Here is a 17,568-nt window from a genome sequence, read left to right as displayed (position 1 = left end):
TTCCAAATCTTCAGCAGTTTCTAACTAAATCTTGGCAAATGAGCTGCTGGCAAAACATAGCCTGGCAGAGAGAACAGAAGGAGGAAAAGCCAGCCAAGGAAAAAAAAGTGCAATTCTGTACATGGCATAATTCCGCAATTCTGTTTGTTTTTCTCTTCCAGACAAAAAAAAAAAGAGCAACTGGGGAAGACAGAGTAAATAACTGTTTAGACCAGTTTCTGCATCAGAGGTTTTAACTTTGGATCTCTCATTCTGCTGCAATTCTTGAACCCTACTTAACCTTATCTTATGAGCTGCATCTATGATTAGCAATAAAAAACCATACTCTGGAATCATTCTGTAACAAAAACACCTTGCACAATAACCTGAGATCTATGTTTTTACTATCAATAGTTTACAAGTCTCTTTGCTAACTGTACACAATGCATTAAAAAAATCTGTAGAACTATTTTTCATGTTAATGTTGTATTTCACTGGTATTTTTTGTTCACCTAATCATACCCTTTCAAAGTCTCTTTTGTTGACAGAACTCCTAGCTTATCACATTCTATCCATGTGGAACATTTACTAAAAACAGACCATTCACAAACAGACCATTTGCAACACCAAGTCTATATCTCACCTCTGGCCCAAGCATTGCTGCAGGATCTGTAATTGTTGACATTACTTCGTTGATTAACTCAATAGGGATATCTCCTACAACCCTTGGTCTTTTCGAATCCTCCAGAGAATAGGGTTCATTATTTTTTCTCTTTTCTCCTATAAGACAAAATTTGGACAAATTACAAATGACCAAAATGTCACAGACTAGCACTGTGAAGTCTAGCACTTCTGCCATATCCTGTAGTTTATGTGACAAGTTTGAGGTTGGGATTTTTTTGTTTGTTTTTTTTTCATGTTTTTTATCCCTATAGACAAAGAGAAAGAGAAATAAATTATACCTGAAAAATATTTATCACTTCTCAATTTCAGCTTTGCACTGGGGTATTAGCATGAAGCAGGAAAAATATACCTCTCCTTGCACTATACCTCTGTGAATTCACAGTTAAACCATTTGCTTTTTCTTTTGCTTCAAAATCCTCTGCATGGAACATCTGTGCAGCTGTCCTGGAAGGTCAGTGCTCAATACACAAATTGCAGTGCCTATTTCTTGATAACATGAAATCCCCCTTTTAGGATTCACTGGAACTAAGTATCCATCTTATAATTCTTTCACCTCTTCTGTAAACCAAGCAGCACATGCAGTCTGATGTGTCATACATATTTAAAAATCCATTAAAAAGTTCCAAATCAAAATATACTAAGTATATTAGTATATTTTAACTGCCCTACTGACTGCAGAGCCACTTGTATTATGTAGCAAAATAAATTAGTTAAATTCATAGAATAGTCCAGCAAGGACTAGCAGAGGTGCAGCAACAGAGGTCCAGCTGCTAGCTCAGGATTATCCCACTCATCATCCTACTCATTCCTGCTTCTGAGGAACAAGTTGAGAAATGACCTTAAGGAAAACTGCAGTTTAGGAGTTGCGCTAAGTTTCTCTGTAGTGAACACTGAGACTAAAAATTCACTTTGGTTTTGGCTTTTCTCCTTGAGGACTCACTTTACATAAGCTTGGGATCATCTCTCTGACCTATCAACCTCTCTTGACAGGCTCATTAATCCTGAGGTGTTTGAAAAAGGATTTATTAGGAGAATTTATACATCCACCAACTCTTTTCCTTATAAGGTGTTTTTCCTTTGACCTAACCTCATTCAGGTTTTAAATTTAACTGAGTTGGTACATCTGCATTTTTCTTCACTGCTCAAATGTATGCATTTTCAGTACCTTGAAAGATTAAAAAACCAAATGTGATGGGTCCTTCTACTCTGCCATAATTTAAATGAAACCTCTCCTCATGGCTTATAGTAGATGTACTCCAAGAAAATAATTTTTCAAAAACCTCTGACACCACCAGGCCTGTCCCAAATTTAATTTAATTTAAACAAACCAATTGGTTTTTTTTGTAAATACAGTTGTGATTTCTGTTAGTTAAACATTACCATAGCAGAGAAAAAGGCATGTGTGTGCAAATCTTTCAGCAAAAACACCTCAAGTTTGCTAATGTAGAGTGAAAGCAAAGGTCACCATATACTGCAACTACTGATAATATCAACAGAAGTCAAAAGGCAAGACTCCCTCTCCATTACCTAAGTTTGGGTCAAGGGCAGAAGAAACTTTACAAGCTGGACTCATATTCCCAGTGTTGGATTGCTCCAGAGATGAAGGACTTGCACTGTATGCAATAGATCTTGCAACAGGAGGTGGACTGATAACTGCAATGACACAAAAACAAACCACAAAAAGAGCAGGTAGGTCATGGAACCATTCTGGTGCTGATGGAAAGATTGTCACAAAGACAGACACCCACCACCAAAAAAGTAACAGCGAACACTGTGCAACAGAGCAATGCCACCAGTTCACAAGTATAGACATTAAAGCTTTATCTCAGTGTATATTTCTAAACTAAATTCTACCTAAGGAGGGACATCTGGATAACAGGGATTGCAAGCATCAGGCTTCATTAGTTCACAGTTCTGAGCAGAAGCTAAGAAAACAAACTTCCTTCACACACCTGCCAAGCCTGCTGGCATTTAGATTCATGAAAAGGTTTTCTGTAGGGCTCTATTGAAAACCAAAATCTCATCATTCAGCTTCATCTGTCCAATTTACAGTGCTCCAAGACTGGTTGCACCAATCAAACTCAATAAAGGGACAAGCTGTTTCACCAATTAAGAGAGTGAAACTATTATTTTAAAAGGTCACAGACTAACACCTCTCTCTAATATATATATACATATAAAAAAACCCCCATTAGTAATAAATCACACAGTTTTCATTTGTGTTACCCACTACTAAATGCAAATTACCTGTTTGGATTCCCAGCTGGCCAGTTCTGGAACTGGACACCATGAAATCCTGATCCCAAATGGGAGAATTCTGGCTGTACACTTCTTCTTCCAGCATAGACAGAAACCTAGGCACAAAATCAGGCAAAATATCAACTAATGGGATCATTCCAAACAGGTTCTTTTTCAAAATAAGCACTTGAAATGTTTTTAAATTAAAAACATTTACTAAGTCAGTACAAAAATGCCGTTGGCCAATGCTATTAAAAAAAAAACAAAACATACATGCAAAAATCACAAGCCAGAGTAGACACAAAGTATCATAATTCAGTAGAGGGCTTTCACTTACTAAACCTTACCTCTGATAACAAGCAGTAGTTATCTAATTTGCAAGTGCAGAAAAAGACAGTTACAAACTATTTTTACAGAACTAAACTTCGCTAATGGGAAAGCTATGAGTTGATTGACGTTATAAAATGATGGCAAAATATGTCTGTTTTGATAAATCAGTATTTTGCAGATGCATTTGCTTTCTGTCATTGATAGAATCCCAACATTAATAACAATGCTCTTAGGAAGATATTTTCATTCCTTTAAGTGTTCTACTGTAACTTCTAACTGCATGTTGTGGTTGCATAACAGTACTTTTAACCTTACTTTGGTACAGCTACAGAAACAACATGATGTTAAACTTCTCTTAGCATTATTGAATTCCACAGATCAGACTCTCCAGCACCCTCACCCTCTCAGGCCTAACACACCAATTCCCTCCCAGCAGCAAGACAGCTGCTTGGCCTACGTTGCACAAAAGGGGTTTTCAGATCAGAAGTTGACATGGCACATTTCTACTCTCTGGAGTCATCTACATTTATAGAAACTGTTCAGCTGAAACCAGCAGGATGGTTGGGTAAAATTCCCTTGAACAGGATAGGGATTTTCAGGATCAAGTCAGACTCTGATATTGTATATATAGAACAGCTATACCTCAGCAATGTGCAGAGTTTGCTGCTGTCTATACAGCTGATAATGGCTGAAAAGTTTGCAACAGTGACCTGACCATCTGTGACAGAGCAGAAGGACTAATTCAACTTTAGCCAAAGCTCCATTTCCAGGCAGCACAGAGGTTCTGCCTTCAGCCCCTTTAGCAGCTCCTTCCTAGGTATGCAAAGACATAAGCTCTGGGTGCTCCTTTTGCCCAAAAGAAGAGCCCAGGGCAGAGGGGGGCCCTGTGCCAATGCCAGGATCCATGCTCTGAGACACAGGTCCTCTGCAGGGCTCACTCAGAACAATGCCAGAGGAAAGACAAATGCTTCAGACAAGTACAGCCCATGAAAGATTTAAAACGTTATTCATGCTTCCCACAGATCATCTGCAAACAGTACTTGTCTTTTTTTCCCCAGCAGAATACCAAAAGGAATTTCAGTGAATAATAATGCTTTTCAAATTACTGCAAAAGGCTTTAAAAGGCAGTGGAAATGGGCATGTTCACCTGCTTCCTCCACAAATCTGCTCCTTGCATCAAAGGGGTGTCAAGTCCTTTTCTATATCTGTTTCAGGGCCTGTATCCAGTCTACCCCAAAGACAGTGTACCTTTTTAAAAGTGGTAAAATAAATTAGTAATTATAGAAGGAGAAACAAACCCTGGCTCTACTCAGCTTAGGAAAGTTCATGTTGTTTTTCATTCCCCTGAGCTCTAACCCATCTTCTGACCCAACACAGTAGCTTGCATACATAGCATCAGTGCCACCAGGTCTTATGTAGGTTCAGTTCATTTGTTGTTAGGAGGGACAGACTCTTAAAGTACGACTTGGAGAACCAACCTACCCTTGTAAAATAAGAATATTTTTAAAGTGATACATTATTTTAACAGGAATTCATTACAATGAATGATCCTGTCATCATCATTACCCCTCTTTACGACCACTAAAATGTTTGAAATTAATGACTGTCAAAGTTGAGCATGTTTCAATACCCCTATAGGTAATTACTGCTGTTTTACTGCAAGAAATTGTCATCAACATTCCAGTACTGGAAAAGATACTCTATATGAAATTTATGAGTTTAGGATTCAATTATGTGGTTTTATACTGACTCCTCTCTAATAACCCCAACTCTTCTAGGGGTGGGGTGACTACTTTGTTCACTATTAAAATGTTAAATTAAACTGAAATTCTTATAAATTCTGTACAACACTACCCCTTTTTAATGCTCCATCACCAAAGCAGATGGGAGCATGTTTTTGGAAGTCCATTGTTTCCAAGGACTACAGAAAAAGAAAATAATTGACGTACAATATCAGCTAACAGGCAAACAGTACAATCCCCCAACAATATGAATAATCCTTTTCCTAAAGTAAACCCTAGCACAAAATAAAACAAGCAGCTGTGTACACAAAATACACTAATCTAAGTTATGGTAGTAAAGAAAGCTGCAGTATCTAGTTGCTACTGAATAAAAAGATAAATTATTTTAAGCTGCAGGTAATTTCTCTCTTTCCACAATGAAGTTGCTGGTTAACTTTGAATGCAGGCACACTGTGACCCCTTACTTTGGAAAATGAGTGAGGATTAGTGTTCGTTTTTCTTGAGGAAGCTTGTCTTTTTCCTGCCTGGCCTGCTCCAGCAGTTGTCGTCTCATTACAGTAAAAACAGAGCGAAGCAATGTCCTACCAAAAACCTGGGTGGTTTCATACCGAGGTAGACTGTCACAAAACTGAGGGACATTGCAGTAACAAAGCCACCTGTAAAGAGAAAAAAAGCCAGATCATTATCACCATCATGACTTAATGCAATAAAACCACTACTCACATCATTTACAATGCAGCTGAGAGCTATATTACTGTATAAATCAGTTCCACTACAAGGCTGGACAAAGTTAAGCAGCATTTATATTGCCCAGTTTTTCACAGAAATGACAACCAAGTACTTTTAAGTTTCCATATATTATTTTTCTCTGCAGTTAGTTTACACAAAGTGCTCTTGCTCCAGACAATAATCACAGATTATAGACAATTCATGGGTATGTCAGGGATTCTCTCCACAGCTCATCTATTCAGCCTCACACATCTCCTGCCACTGACCCCAAAGACCCCCAGCACAGCCTGTTTTACCCTCTAAACTTTTACCTTTCCCCATATAGAGGCCAAATGGGTGACACTTTAAACTAGCTCCATCCCAATCCAACTGGATTCCTGCCCTGGTCTTCCACCAGTTGGCTTCTTCCCATCATACCCTGCCTTGTTACTCTTTCATTGCCAGTATCTCCATCCATAATAAACTTTGCACTGAGGAAGATTACAGCATGTCACGTTTCTTTTCTAGGAAAAGAGATTATGGTACCAAAGAGATAACTCAGAAGTATGCTATGTACATCACAATATCTGTTAATTCTATAAACTAGATTTTGATATCTGTGTGTAAGTGAACAGTCATTGGAATCTGGAGCTTCAGCAGAATCAGACCACAACCACTATGAAAGATCCAGCAATGAAAAGAAAATATTAGGAATTGGATGCAAACACACTGTGCTGGATCTTGCACACATTTCCTCATCCAGACCCAAAGTACAGCCTGTCTCGAAATGTTCTCCCAAGCTCTTGCGCCTTAATCTTTGCAAACATGGGTTGCAAAAGACTTGTGAGATAGAGCTGTTCACAGACTTCTACTCCCTGTTCTTGGCTGATAAAGCACAGGTCTCAAAACACAAGAATGCATGTGAAACTCTGATACGGTTTCATTCAAATCCTCAGGTTCTCAAATGAAATTGGTGACTGCAAAAATTCAGGTGTGCCCATGGTGCCCAGCAGTGCCCTGAGCAATGCCTCAGACACAGAGGACAGAAGCTCACAATGACAAGTGAGATTTGGTGGGAAGAGCACTTTGGGTCATGGAGGGACCTTAGGAACTGTGGGCAGGATAGTTTGAGAAAACACACAGGACAAAATAATTAACAACAAAAAGCCACCAACCAGAACCAATTAGATATCGATTCCTAATAAGATTTAACTCCTACCACCCCTGGCTGATGCCACTTATCACCAAATGGAGGTCAAACATCCACCACACATGGTCTTAGGAGCACCATGGATTATACATGTCCTTTATGGTGACAGGATACCTGGGCCAGACACAGCACAGTCTACTCTGTCACCAGCAGAGTCTCAACTCACACCAGGTTTGCTGCTGCTCTCCTCCCTGGAGAGGAGGTGTGTGAGAGGAAAGGCCACCAGGAAAGCAGCCAGAAGGTGGTGCTCACCCCGGGCCAGCAGAGATGTCGGGGGAGTTCCTGAGAACAGGGTGCTGACAGAGGTTAACTACCTGCTGCCTGACCTGCAGGACCCTGAACTGCTCTCACTGTGCTCACTGAAAAAGGCACTGCACTACTCCTGGGAGAAAGAGAAAATAAACAGACACACGTCTTTTTATCCTAGCTCTTCATCCTCCAGCAACTCAGTTATTCCTTTGAATTCTAACAGTGCATTAAAAGGTCATAACAAGAACTATAATTTCAAGGAACCTAGTAATATCTGTTCCCCATTTAGCATTCAAGCACTTGCAAAATCATTTTGATTTTTCAACTCCTCTGCGATTTGGTTTCAAACAGTGATGCTAACAATGCTAAATCTTATCTCCTCTTTTTCTTTTTTAAGCTGAATAATAAATAGTGAAATTATACAAGGCTCAAATATTAAGACCGAGAGCATTTCACAAACATAGACCTTGCAAAAGCATTGTTAGATACAAGTGTTCCAGACTCTGGTCCCTGTTCTTGGCTGATAAAGCACATCTCTCAAGACCCAAGGATTCATGACAAACTGATACTAGTCTCACTAAAACCCCTAGGTCTTCATGTAAAATCCATGGTTGCAAGAATTCACAAGGTCCATGTATGGCATAAAGATACCGGTGTACTCCTGAAGTTTGTACATGCCATATTTGTAAAAAGAAGACTCCCAACAAGCAGAAGCAGCATTACCTGGTATAATTCACTTTATACCCTGCAATATCATCATTGGGTGATCTTAGTCTTCGCTGAGAAGGTGTCTCCAGGTGCCAGTAGTTAATGCGGTTCAGAAACATTTTAGCCAGTTCCACTATTGTTTGCCTTTCCTTCGAGGGTAAGTGGCTAAATTTGTACTGCACAAAATTATTCACACCCTTAAAAATTAAAAAAAAAAAAAAAAGTTTAATAATTTAGCCATAATTTTTATAGGTGCATCCTCAAAACATTCCTCCCTTTATGTTTATCATGAACTTGCCATTGTGTGGGAAAGAAAATAAATATTGGAGACCATGAACTCCTTGCTCAGCTACTCATGCAGATGCCACAGGCTGGTACCTGTGTACACAGCAGGAGGTACATCCAGGCATTTTTAACCTGCTCTCAGCAGCTGATGGAAAGGGAAAGAAGAAGAAATTCATTTTTTCCTTCTTTCTCTATGTCAGTGAACATTGAGAGAAAGCTCTGGTAGATTTTAATCTATACATAAATCAACTATCACCCTCAAAACTCAACAGTTACTTTTCAATAATAGATTAGGGCTTATGGACTTCTACTTAAGTTTATGTCTACAAACCATATTATTTCTTCAAGAAGTCTTAATACTTCACAATCATGTCTCCTCTTTGCACTTTGAACACTGTCCAGTTTGAAGAAAAATCTACTGAACATGATTAAAATGGGTGACTAAAAGTGCTGCAACACATATATTTTATAAACCCATTATAACACCTGTGCTTAGCAAACAACTTTGTTTGATTGAGTAGCTGAGCTGCTAAAAATAGAATTGAAAATATTGGTCTTTTTTAAAGGGAAAATTATTTCAAAATAAGATGTAAAATAATTACCCTTTAATCTCTATGCTTTATTTTCTTAAGCAACTTGAACATCATGAAGAATTTGACAAAAAAATTGCATTGTACAAAACCTTTTAAATAGTGTATTTTATGGATTAGGAGTTTAGGAGGATTACATACACATTTTTTTGTTTATAGTCAAACTAAAGGAGAACTTAGAGTGTAGACTTCTCAGAAATTCAGCAATAAAGTGGTTTGATCTTCCTACTCGATAAGAAGTGAGAGTTGCAAAAAAATTATTACTACAAGTAACAGTCTCTACATTTAAATTATCCTGCTTAACAATAGAACATCCATTCATCCACTGATGGGAAAACATGGAGCTCCTGTTTCAACGAGGTATGTGAGCCTCTGCCTAGTCTCACTGGAATTCATGGGTCCACTTGTCTGCCAGGAGTGCATTCTTAGGAGCTTGCTTAACCAAAAGCTGAATTTGTCATATGTTCTTTATCTACTGAGAGTCACAAAAGCCTCAATTATTCTTTAGTTTCAGCTTTGTTTTTTTCTTGTGTACCCGTTGAAAGAGAAGGCTATGATCTCACTGAATTGGACTGTAACATTTTTCTTGATATACAGAAGGCAAGCTTCATTTTAATATTGGATTTCAAAACTTCAACAGCATTTTTCATCACTTGAAACAAAGAAAGATTAGAACTGCCCACATAAAAGTAGAATTTCAAGTTAATTCTCTAAACCCACAAAAAGGTCAGTTTCATTAAAGCCTAAGACCAATGATGAGAAATAGAATACAAATAATGTAACTATTGTACAAACACTAAAAGGAGAACCAAGAGCAATCTCCTATATCCCCCTATTTTGTCGTGAGCAGAACACAGAAACATCTGCAAAGTGCCTAAATAAATGCCATGCTTTCAAAACCAGTGCTCACTTTTACAAAAAGAAAAACAAACCACAAAAAAAAATCCCAAAACAAACAAAGCCTCCAAACCCCTATCAAAATAAAATGTAAAAATATGTAAATAAACAACAGAAAAAACCCCACCACACGCCAATGAAACCCACATTTTGACATCTTTACCTGTTCAATGCTAGGTTTCTCAAATGGGGGACTTTCCAAAGATCCTTCTACTACAGGTTTTCCCATCTGTAAAATGCACTTCCTCAGAAGCTGTTAAAAACACACAAATTTTTCAAAGTTAGTATATATTCATACAGAGAGTCAGTGGAAGTCACAAGGGCACAACACACTTTGAGCAGTGTTGGAATTCTCCTGGCTATATACCTGCTTGTTTAATCACCTGAATTTGCAATTACTAAACTTCACTGTGAAATCACCTTCTCTGAAATGTGTACCAGAGGCTGCTCTGAGGAAATGCAGGCAGCCAAGTTACCATTCATGTCAACTGACTCTCCCTGGTATGCCAGTGAAGGAGGCTGCAGTTTATACACGGGACTCAGGGTCAGTTCCTCAATCATCTGGATGGCTTTTTGGGGTAAGAATCAGTACATTGCAAGTACGAGAACATCCAGCCCACAGTTACTCAGTAGAGCATCATCCTAGAGAAAAACTGTCTCGGCAGATAAAGTCAGTGCATGCCCAAGTGGCAATGAAATTGGCTTATGTGTGAGAAAGTGAAAAATCTGAGAAGATACTCCACAAGTTCAGCTTACTTTGAACAGGTAGAAATAAACTTGCTTGGTGTCTGCATCTTCTTCTTTGTGGACACAGGTGAACAGATATTCCACATCCAATACAATTCCCAGAAGCCTGTTCATTTCTTCTTCAGACACATTCTCCAGGTGAGAAACATGTGCAGCTAAACAAAATAAAAAGCCAAACTTGTAAAAGGCTACTGAGAGGACCCACAGCACAGCTGTATCCCAGGAGATCTCCAACTGAGCCTTAACTGTGAAGGCACTGATCCTGTAATAACCTCTTTAAACAGAACACACCTTATCAGAGGTAACTGAAACCTGTGTCACATCTGAGCAGTTTGTAAGGGCTGACCAGGGGTGACAACTTCCACAGCAGAGGAATGGCAGCTGCTTGGAATCACATCATCTGTTAACACTTAAGGCTGACTACACAAGTCCTGCTTGTATTAATATGTTGCACTATGTAAGTAACTACATACATTTTTGTCCTAGAGCTATGTATTTGAGACAAGGTTTCTTGACTTAAGAAAATAAATCCAGAATTTCCATAAATTATGTAATCCAGATGTAAGCAGCACCTTATTTTGGGAAAAGTGAAAAAAACCCAGTTCCAAAAAATGCCTTTTTGCTTTAAAGTGGGCATTTTTGGCTAAGTCCCTTGCTTTCACATCATGTAAGATCAAACTGTGCTTTGTGCACACTATATTAACAGAGATTTTGCAGACTGTACGTGCTCATTTGTTCATTTCCAAGTGACAAACTCCCTTTTATCATCTCCAAAGGTAAATACAGTTCCACATCTGTAATTTTCAAAAGCTTGAGGTTTCTCCCTGTAAAATGGGACATTCATTTCAAGCTGGTTTGAACAAGTGGCCCGGGGAAGAAGGAAGGCAGTGTAAAACAAAAAGTCAACTCCCAGAAAGAAGATATTTGCATTACAAAAAGCAATGATCTTAGCTGACTCCAGGCCAATGTAGATGGCATGCATATCCTTTCCTCTGAAAGTACAAGAAAATATCCTTTCAAAGAAAGAGAAAAATACTTTTAAGTTCAGGAATATTAACTTTTTATATTTTAATAAATTTTATCTATATTTACTTCTTAAGATTAACATATTTTTTCAATGGAAATCTGACTCCTTACTGGGGAGCTAGTGAGGAAAAATAACACTTGACTTGAAAATGATCACATTTATTGGCCACGCAGCAAAGATGGTTGTTTTGAGAAGTTTAGTATGATACCAAAACGTTTAAATTCAATATCTTTATTTCGCTTCAAGTAAAAAGTACACTGTAATGCAGAACTTTAAAAGTATGACAGCAACTGTTTCCACTTAAATGAAAATTTATAATATAGTGTCTTAGGCACAAGGCCATCACAAACCTCCTTTGAGAATAAATATTCTGTGCAGAATAAAATCATTTAACTTCCATCCTTAAGACATGTATGAAGGGTTAATATTCCCAGCAGTCTGTCTTGATTATTTGCAAGCAATAAATATCCTCCTAGATGAGCTTTGCTTTAGAAACTGATAACATACCAAAGAAACCTTGCCTTCAACAAATGAATAAAACATCAGCATAAGAAGCCATTTCTATGCAGTTTCCATAACAATACTGAACCTTGACTACTTAGTGGTGTTTAAACATTTGATTAAACTAGAGAATTATTACCTATACTGTGAATCTAAAAGTTAAGTATATTACCAGCATGTATTTGTCAAAGGGATGCCAATGTTTATACACCAGGCCAACAAACTATCTTTATTCAGATATTCACAGCCCATTGCCAAACTCTATGGCTGTTCATAAGTGTTTTATTAAAATTAAAGATTTGGTACATTGACATCAAATACTGCATCACTCTTGACTAGAGTTACACAGTTCCAATCAATGCACTGCCCAACTGGTACACCTTTCCTTAGTTGCTGTTAGCCTGAAAAATATTAAATATCTCATGTATAGATTGCTAGGGCATGCACAAAAAAGCAAGCAGAAAGAACAAGGCTCAGTGACAGGAACATCTGCAACATCAGCAAGCAAGCATGGGAGTGCACAAATTAGGAACAGTGAAAAAACAGATTAACAAGGAATGTTTCCAGCCTATCTCAAAACTCTAAAACCAAGAAATACCCAAATATGCTATGTGAAGGTACACAGCAGGAACCAATAGAGTGAGGGGGAAAAAAGAGACTGAGTGTGTATACAGTTTTAACTAGTTTTAAAAGTGATTCAAGACTGACAGTGTTTACCAATTTAAAAATGCACCCTGCAACACAGCAGAAACAATCAAATAGAAGTCTCTGACCATGCAACACCTCGTCTTGTGGCTGGTGGACAGTGAATTGTTCCAGCATCTAATCCAGCCACACTGGATTTATGTTAGAAAATATATCACCCAAATAAAATAAATACTCATTAAAACAACCACACTGATCCAAACTGTGGGGCTGTGCACCAAAAGGATGAATATATATGTTGTAGATAAGTAGACAATAATACACACAATCAAATAGATTCATGCACCAAAAGCTGCACTGGCTTGAAGATAAAACAACACTCCCAGAAAGAGACTCCTCAAGCAAGATAGTATGTAGGATTACCTCTGGATGAAATAAATAAATTCAGAAAAGAAAAAAAAAGAGAGAAGAAAAATAAAAAAGAAATCCTACATTTTTACATCATGTACAGCTTTAAGCAGCATATTCCTATATTGCTACTTCAATGGCTTTCTAAGAGGAAAAAGCAACACAGCTAATGTGAAGCCCACACACCTTGTGGTAAATCTGGTTTTAAAGGTGTTCAGCAGAAACACACTAATTTAGAAGAGATGAATAATAAAATTATCTTGGAAAACACAGCTGAAAGACATATTTTTCCAGTAGTATGAGGAAGCACTCAGCAACTCGTTTGAGTTATTTTAAATGAAACCTCTTCCTCATAAGGTGCAGTCAGAAAAAGTATTTTCTAAAAAAAAAGCAGTAAAAAAAAATACAGTTTCTTCATAAAATACTTTTGCTGGTTCCCTAGCTAAAGAATGATTTAATATTTTGTAATAGACTAAAACCAAGCCCAGCTTTTCGAAGGGTTGAGTTTTTCTACAAAATACAAAGCATCCACAAATTCTGCTGAAGAACAGAGAAGTGACAGGAACATCTTGCAAGTTTAAAAAAAAAGAAAGAAATAAAGAAAAAGCCCTTTTTTCAAAGGCAGGATTGAAAAAGAAGAGTAACACAAGCCACTCTAATTGCACAAACAGAAGCAGCACAGAGAAGCTGTGTGATGAAAAGTTGAAACTAACTTGGCTAAAGTGACTGAATTTTCTGTGATACTGTGATACTATGCATCTTCTGTGATACTATGCATCTTCTTACTATTCTGTGATACTATGCATCTTCTCCTGCAAGCAAACCCAGAGATTTGGAATACCAGGAAAAAATCCTGCTGAAAAGCCTAGAAATAAATGACATGTAATGAGACCATAAAAAGAGGAGGGCAGAAATAGAAATAAATCCCATTAAAAAAAAAATATAATACATTCAAAGTACAATATCCTTTTCTAAAGTAAAATAATAAATTATCTATTGTGAAGGTTTTAAGTTTCCCATTTCTTTCTTTTTTTTAAAATTTCATTGTCCTAAGTTTTCGGCAGCAAAAAAATTAAATAGTAAGTGTTTCTTTTAAATTAGTTCTGAATTTTATTTTAGCTGAATTTTTATTCAGTATTTACTAAGAAGGATGTGAATCTATGATGGAGCAAGTCGAGAAGAGAGCAATGAAGGTGATCTGAGGGCTGGAGCACCTCTCCTATGAAGTCAGGCTGAGAGTGTGGGGTTTTTCAGACTAGAGAAGGCTCCAGGGAGCTCTTAAAGCAGCCTTCCAGGACCCAAAAGTGGCCCCCAAGAAAGCCAAAGGGGGACTTTTTCAAGGACATTTAGTGGCAGCAGAAGGGGTGGCTGCTTTAGATTAGTTTAGATTATATATCAAAAAAAGGGTTTTTTATTATGAGGGTAGTGGAATACTGGAACAATCTGCCCAGAGAGGATATGGATGCCCCACCCCTGGAAACATCCAAGTTAGAGTTGGTTGGGGCTCAGAGCAATGAGATCTAACAGAAAGTGTTCCTGCTGACTGTAAGTGGGCTGGACTAGATGATCTTTAAAAGGTCCCTTCCATCTCAAACTGTTCTGTGATTCTGATATATGCAGAAACAGCCATCAGCTTTTATTTTGGACAAGTATAAATTCTTAAAATAATAATACAGTGATTCAGCACTGTTTTTTCAGGCTATGTGGGTAACAAATTGTTATTTATTCTAAGTCTGAAAACAAAACCAAAAACCACAACAGTATTTAACAATGGATTTTGAGCTGTTGCTTCCAAGACACGCAAGCTGTCTGCACAATAACTCAGACCATGCTAAGATGTACAACCGTAGTTTTATTTTCTGCAAAAAAACACAGTTCTTTTTGCAGGTCAGAGTACCTGCTTCAGCAGTGTTCAAGAATATTTTATGCTTTGTTTTAAAGTAAGGAAACATAATACAGCCTACAGGAGAGAGTCATTCACCTTGTAAAGAAGGCAGCTGGCAGATAAAGCTATGTAAGGTTTAAAGCTATGTAAGGTTTAAAGCTAGGTAAGGTTAAGGCATATGTAACACAAAGTCTTAAAATTGTTACATTCTAGCTTAATGGTGCTTTTGCACTTTAACAACTTTGGGTATCTGTGTTGTTGGAAGTTGCACCTTAGCTGGATTTCTCTAAAACTAATTTGAGGATTATTTCCACATTAAACATATCTTTTAAATATTAAACATATTTAAAACCAAGCATTTACACCAAATCATAACTCCTATTTCTAGGCCTTGATGTGAAATGTTGGGGCGAGTGTGCCCGGAGCGTGGGAGGAGAAGGAGGAAGAGGGAGAGGGAGAGGAGGAGGAAGAGGAGGAAGAGGAGGAGGAAGAGGAAGGGGAAGGGGAAGGGGAAGGGGAAGGGGAAGGGGAAGGGGAAGGGGAAGGGGAAGGGGAAGGGGAAGGGGAAGGGGAAGGGGAAGGGGAAGGGGAAGGGGAAGGGGCTCACCCAGCGCGTGGCTGCAGCTGCGGCAGGGCTCGGCCAGGCTGACCGCCGCCTGCTGCAGCTCGGCCCGTGGCGGCGTGGGAGGCGGGTTCGGGTTCTTCCAGCCATTGCATTTACAGGATTCCTCAGCCTGAAATCAAAGCAAAGGGATATCGATCAACGCCACAGAACATAGGAATTTGCTGCAACTGCGTTATTTCAAAAGCAATAAAAAAGAATTACAGGTTGCTTTTTTTTATGGTGGGGGGTGAGAGGAGGGGAGTTGGGGAGTTTTGCCATTGTTTTGTTTGCATTTTTATCTACCACATTACTAACCCTTATCTTTTGGAAATTGTCAGAAACAGAATAGTATCCCAAATAGAGAGATTAGCACAGCTGGGTAAGCTGAATACATAACCCACCCTGCCTAGCTCCTTTACGGACGGCTGTCACTCTACTGAAAACAGTATTCAAATATTTACTAGTAAATCAACATTTACAAATCCTGCCACTGAGACAGATTTAATTATTTAAACATAAACAGGTTATCCAACAGGCAACACGTTTGTCACTGCTACACTGGCACCAAGGAATCACAGAGCTGAAAGCAAGCCCGTGATGACCCAGGCAGGGTTAACTAATGCTGAAATAATCAAGCAATAAATGCACTATTGGAGAAGGCTGTTTAAGGCAAGGATCGCTTGGCCACAAAAGCAACAGATGCCAAAGACACTTCCACTGCAACCTGCTGCTTTCCTTAGGAAGTTTACTTATGCTCACTGAGTGTGAAACAACCACCAGGAGAATGCAGCTAAGAGGGAAGACCACGAAGGGAGAGGTTGTGACTTTGGTAATCATATCTCAAATCATTCAGAAGATCAAAGTACCAATTCCAGTTATCCAAAGAGCAGCTTCACAGGAGGGGATTTTCTTCTGCATGTCCAAAAGATCTTGGTTATTCTAACAGCATTTGTACTCCTATTTGAAGATCTAATTGGAAAGAAAGTCTGCTTTTCTACTCTTCAGAGATATCTGTGCACCGGGTTGTAAAAAGATACTCATGGAATTGCATTGCCAAGACCTCAGTGAGGAAAGTATGCCAATCGCTGCATAATACCTATGGCTGAAACAATCTAGTAGGAAAAATTGTGATGGTAATATATGCAGCACTAATGTATCATTTTTCAAAACTGATTCTGCATGCATTTGCTGTGATCTATTTCAGGAACCTATTTCATTTTCCTTTTAAGTTTCCAAATCCCATCCTACCTAAGGAAGAAGAACACAGGAGAAGCAGAAAGGATCACAGCTTGACAGCTCCTAACACTGACAGCTTTGTAAATGGCTGGTAAATTGTTCTTTTAAACTCATTTCAATATTCAGTAACCTGAGAACCAAGAAAACTGCTGCCTGCAGTTTGCTGAGCACCACATGATGTTTTTACCATCTCTGAGGCTTAAACATTTATCCAGCTGGGCTCCTGGCCCTGGGTGCCACGGCCTCTGCCTGGTCCAAGGGCTGCGAGCAGCATTTTCTGTAGGCACCTGGATGACTCAGAAATCTTCCTGCAAGTGCCCAGCAAAACCATCTCTGCATAGTTCACTTGAAAAAGGGACAACCTGCATGGCCTGAACCTCCTGGCTCTCCAAACTCACTGAGTGGGCGCAGACCGCCTGCCAACCCATGCATTTATAACGTGAAATCAGAGAGGCTTCAGGATGAAATGAGGGGAAGATGAAAACAAATTTTTTTCTAAGTCTCATAAAACACAATCTGAAAAGATTTATGGTGACGTTTATGCTCTTTTCCTATCGTGTTTTCTGTGAGTAATGTGATTGGCAGAGAACTGAAGTGTAATTTTATGGCAGAAGCCGTCTCTTACAGTTTCACAGGCATTGAGCCAGATGTGTTTTCCATCCAGCCCTACAGGACCTCCAAGCTAAATGGGCTTGAGGGATCAGAGATTGAGGGATACCTGCAAGGCACAGGTTGCCCCAGTGCAAGGACTCTGGACATCTGGGAGATGACACAAAACCCCTTATTTTCAATTAGCTTCCCAATGCAAAACCAATGCCAAATAAACTATACACGTTTGTTTTGTGAGAAAGGCAATGTTGCCAATTTTTTTGCATTTAATATGAGGCTACAGAAA

General features: G+C 38.6%; 1 protein-coding gene across 2 annotated transcripts in view; it reads right to left on the bottom strand.

Moving 5' to 3' along the window:
- The window catches only part of KAT2B (lysine acetyltransferase 2B), a 40,339-nt gene that overhangs the window by 16,142 nt on the left and 6,629 nt on the right, over positions 1-17,568 (bottom strand). For both annotated transcript variants that reach the window (XM_064414194.1, XM_064414205.1), the window contains exons 2-9: positions 15,441-15,567; positions 10,377-10,522; positions 9,784-9,873; positions 7,864-8,045; positions 5,438-5,629; positions 2,911-3,017; positions 2,191-2,316; positions 623-759 (exon numbers count right to left, since the gene is read on the bottom strand). In XM_064414194.1, coding sequence (XP_064270264.1) covers positions 623-759; positions 2,191-2,316; positions 2,911-3,017; positions 5,438-5,629; positions 7,864-8,045; positions 9,784-9,873; positions 10,377-10,522; positions 15,441-15,567 — 1,107 coding nt within the window. The remainder of the gene's footprint in view (positions 1-622; positions 760-2,190; positions 2,317-2,910; positions 3,018-5,437; positions 5,630-7,863; positions 8,046-9,783; positions 9,874-10,376; positions 10,523-15,440; positions 15,568-17,568) is intronic.

This window comes from Passer domesticus, chromosome 1 (assembly GCF_036417665.1).
Source record: "Passer domesticus isolate bPasDom1 chromosome 1, bPasDom1.hap1, whole genome shotgun sequence".
In the NCBI taxonomy this organism is placed as follows: Eukaryota; Metazoa; Chordata; class Aves; order Passeriformes; family Passeridae; genus Passer; species Passer domesticus.
The sequence above is the reverse complement of the archived record's forward strand: the minus strand, read 5'-3'. Positions and strand labels throughout refer to the sequence as shown.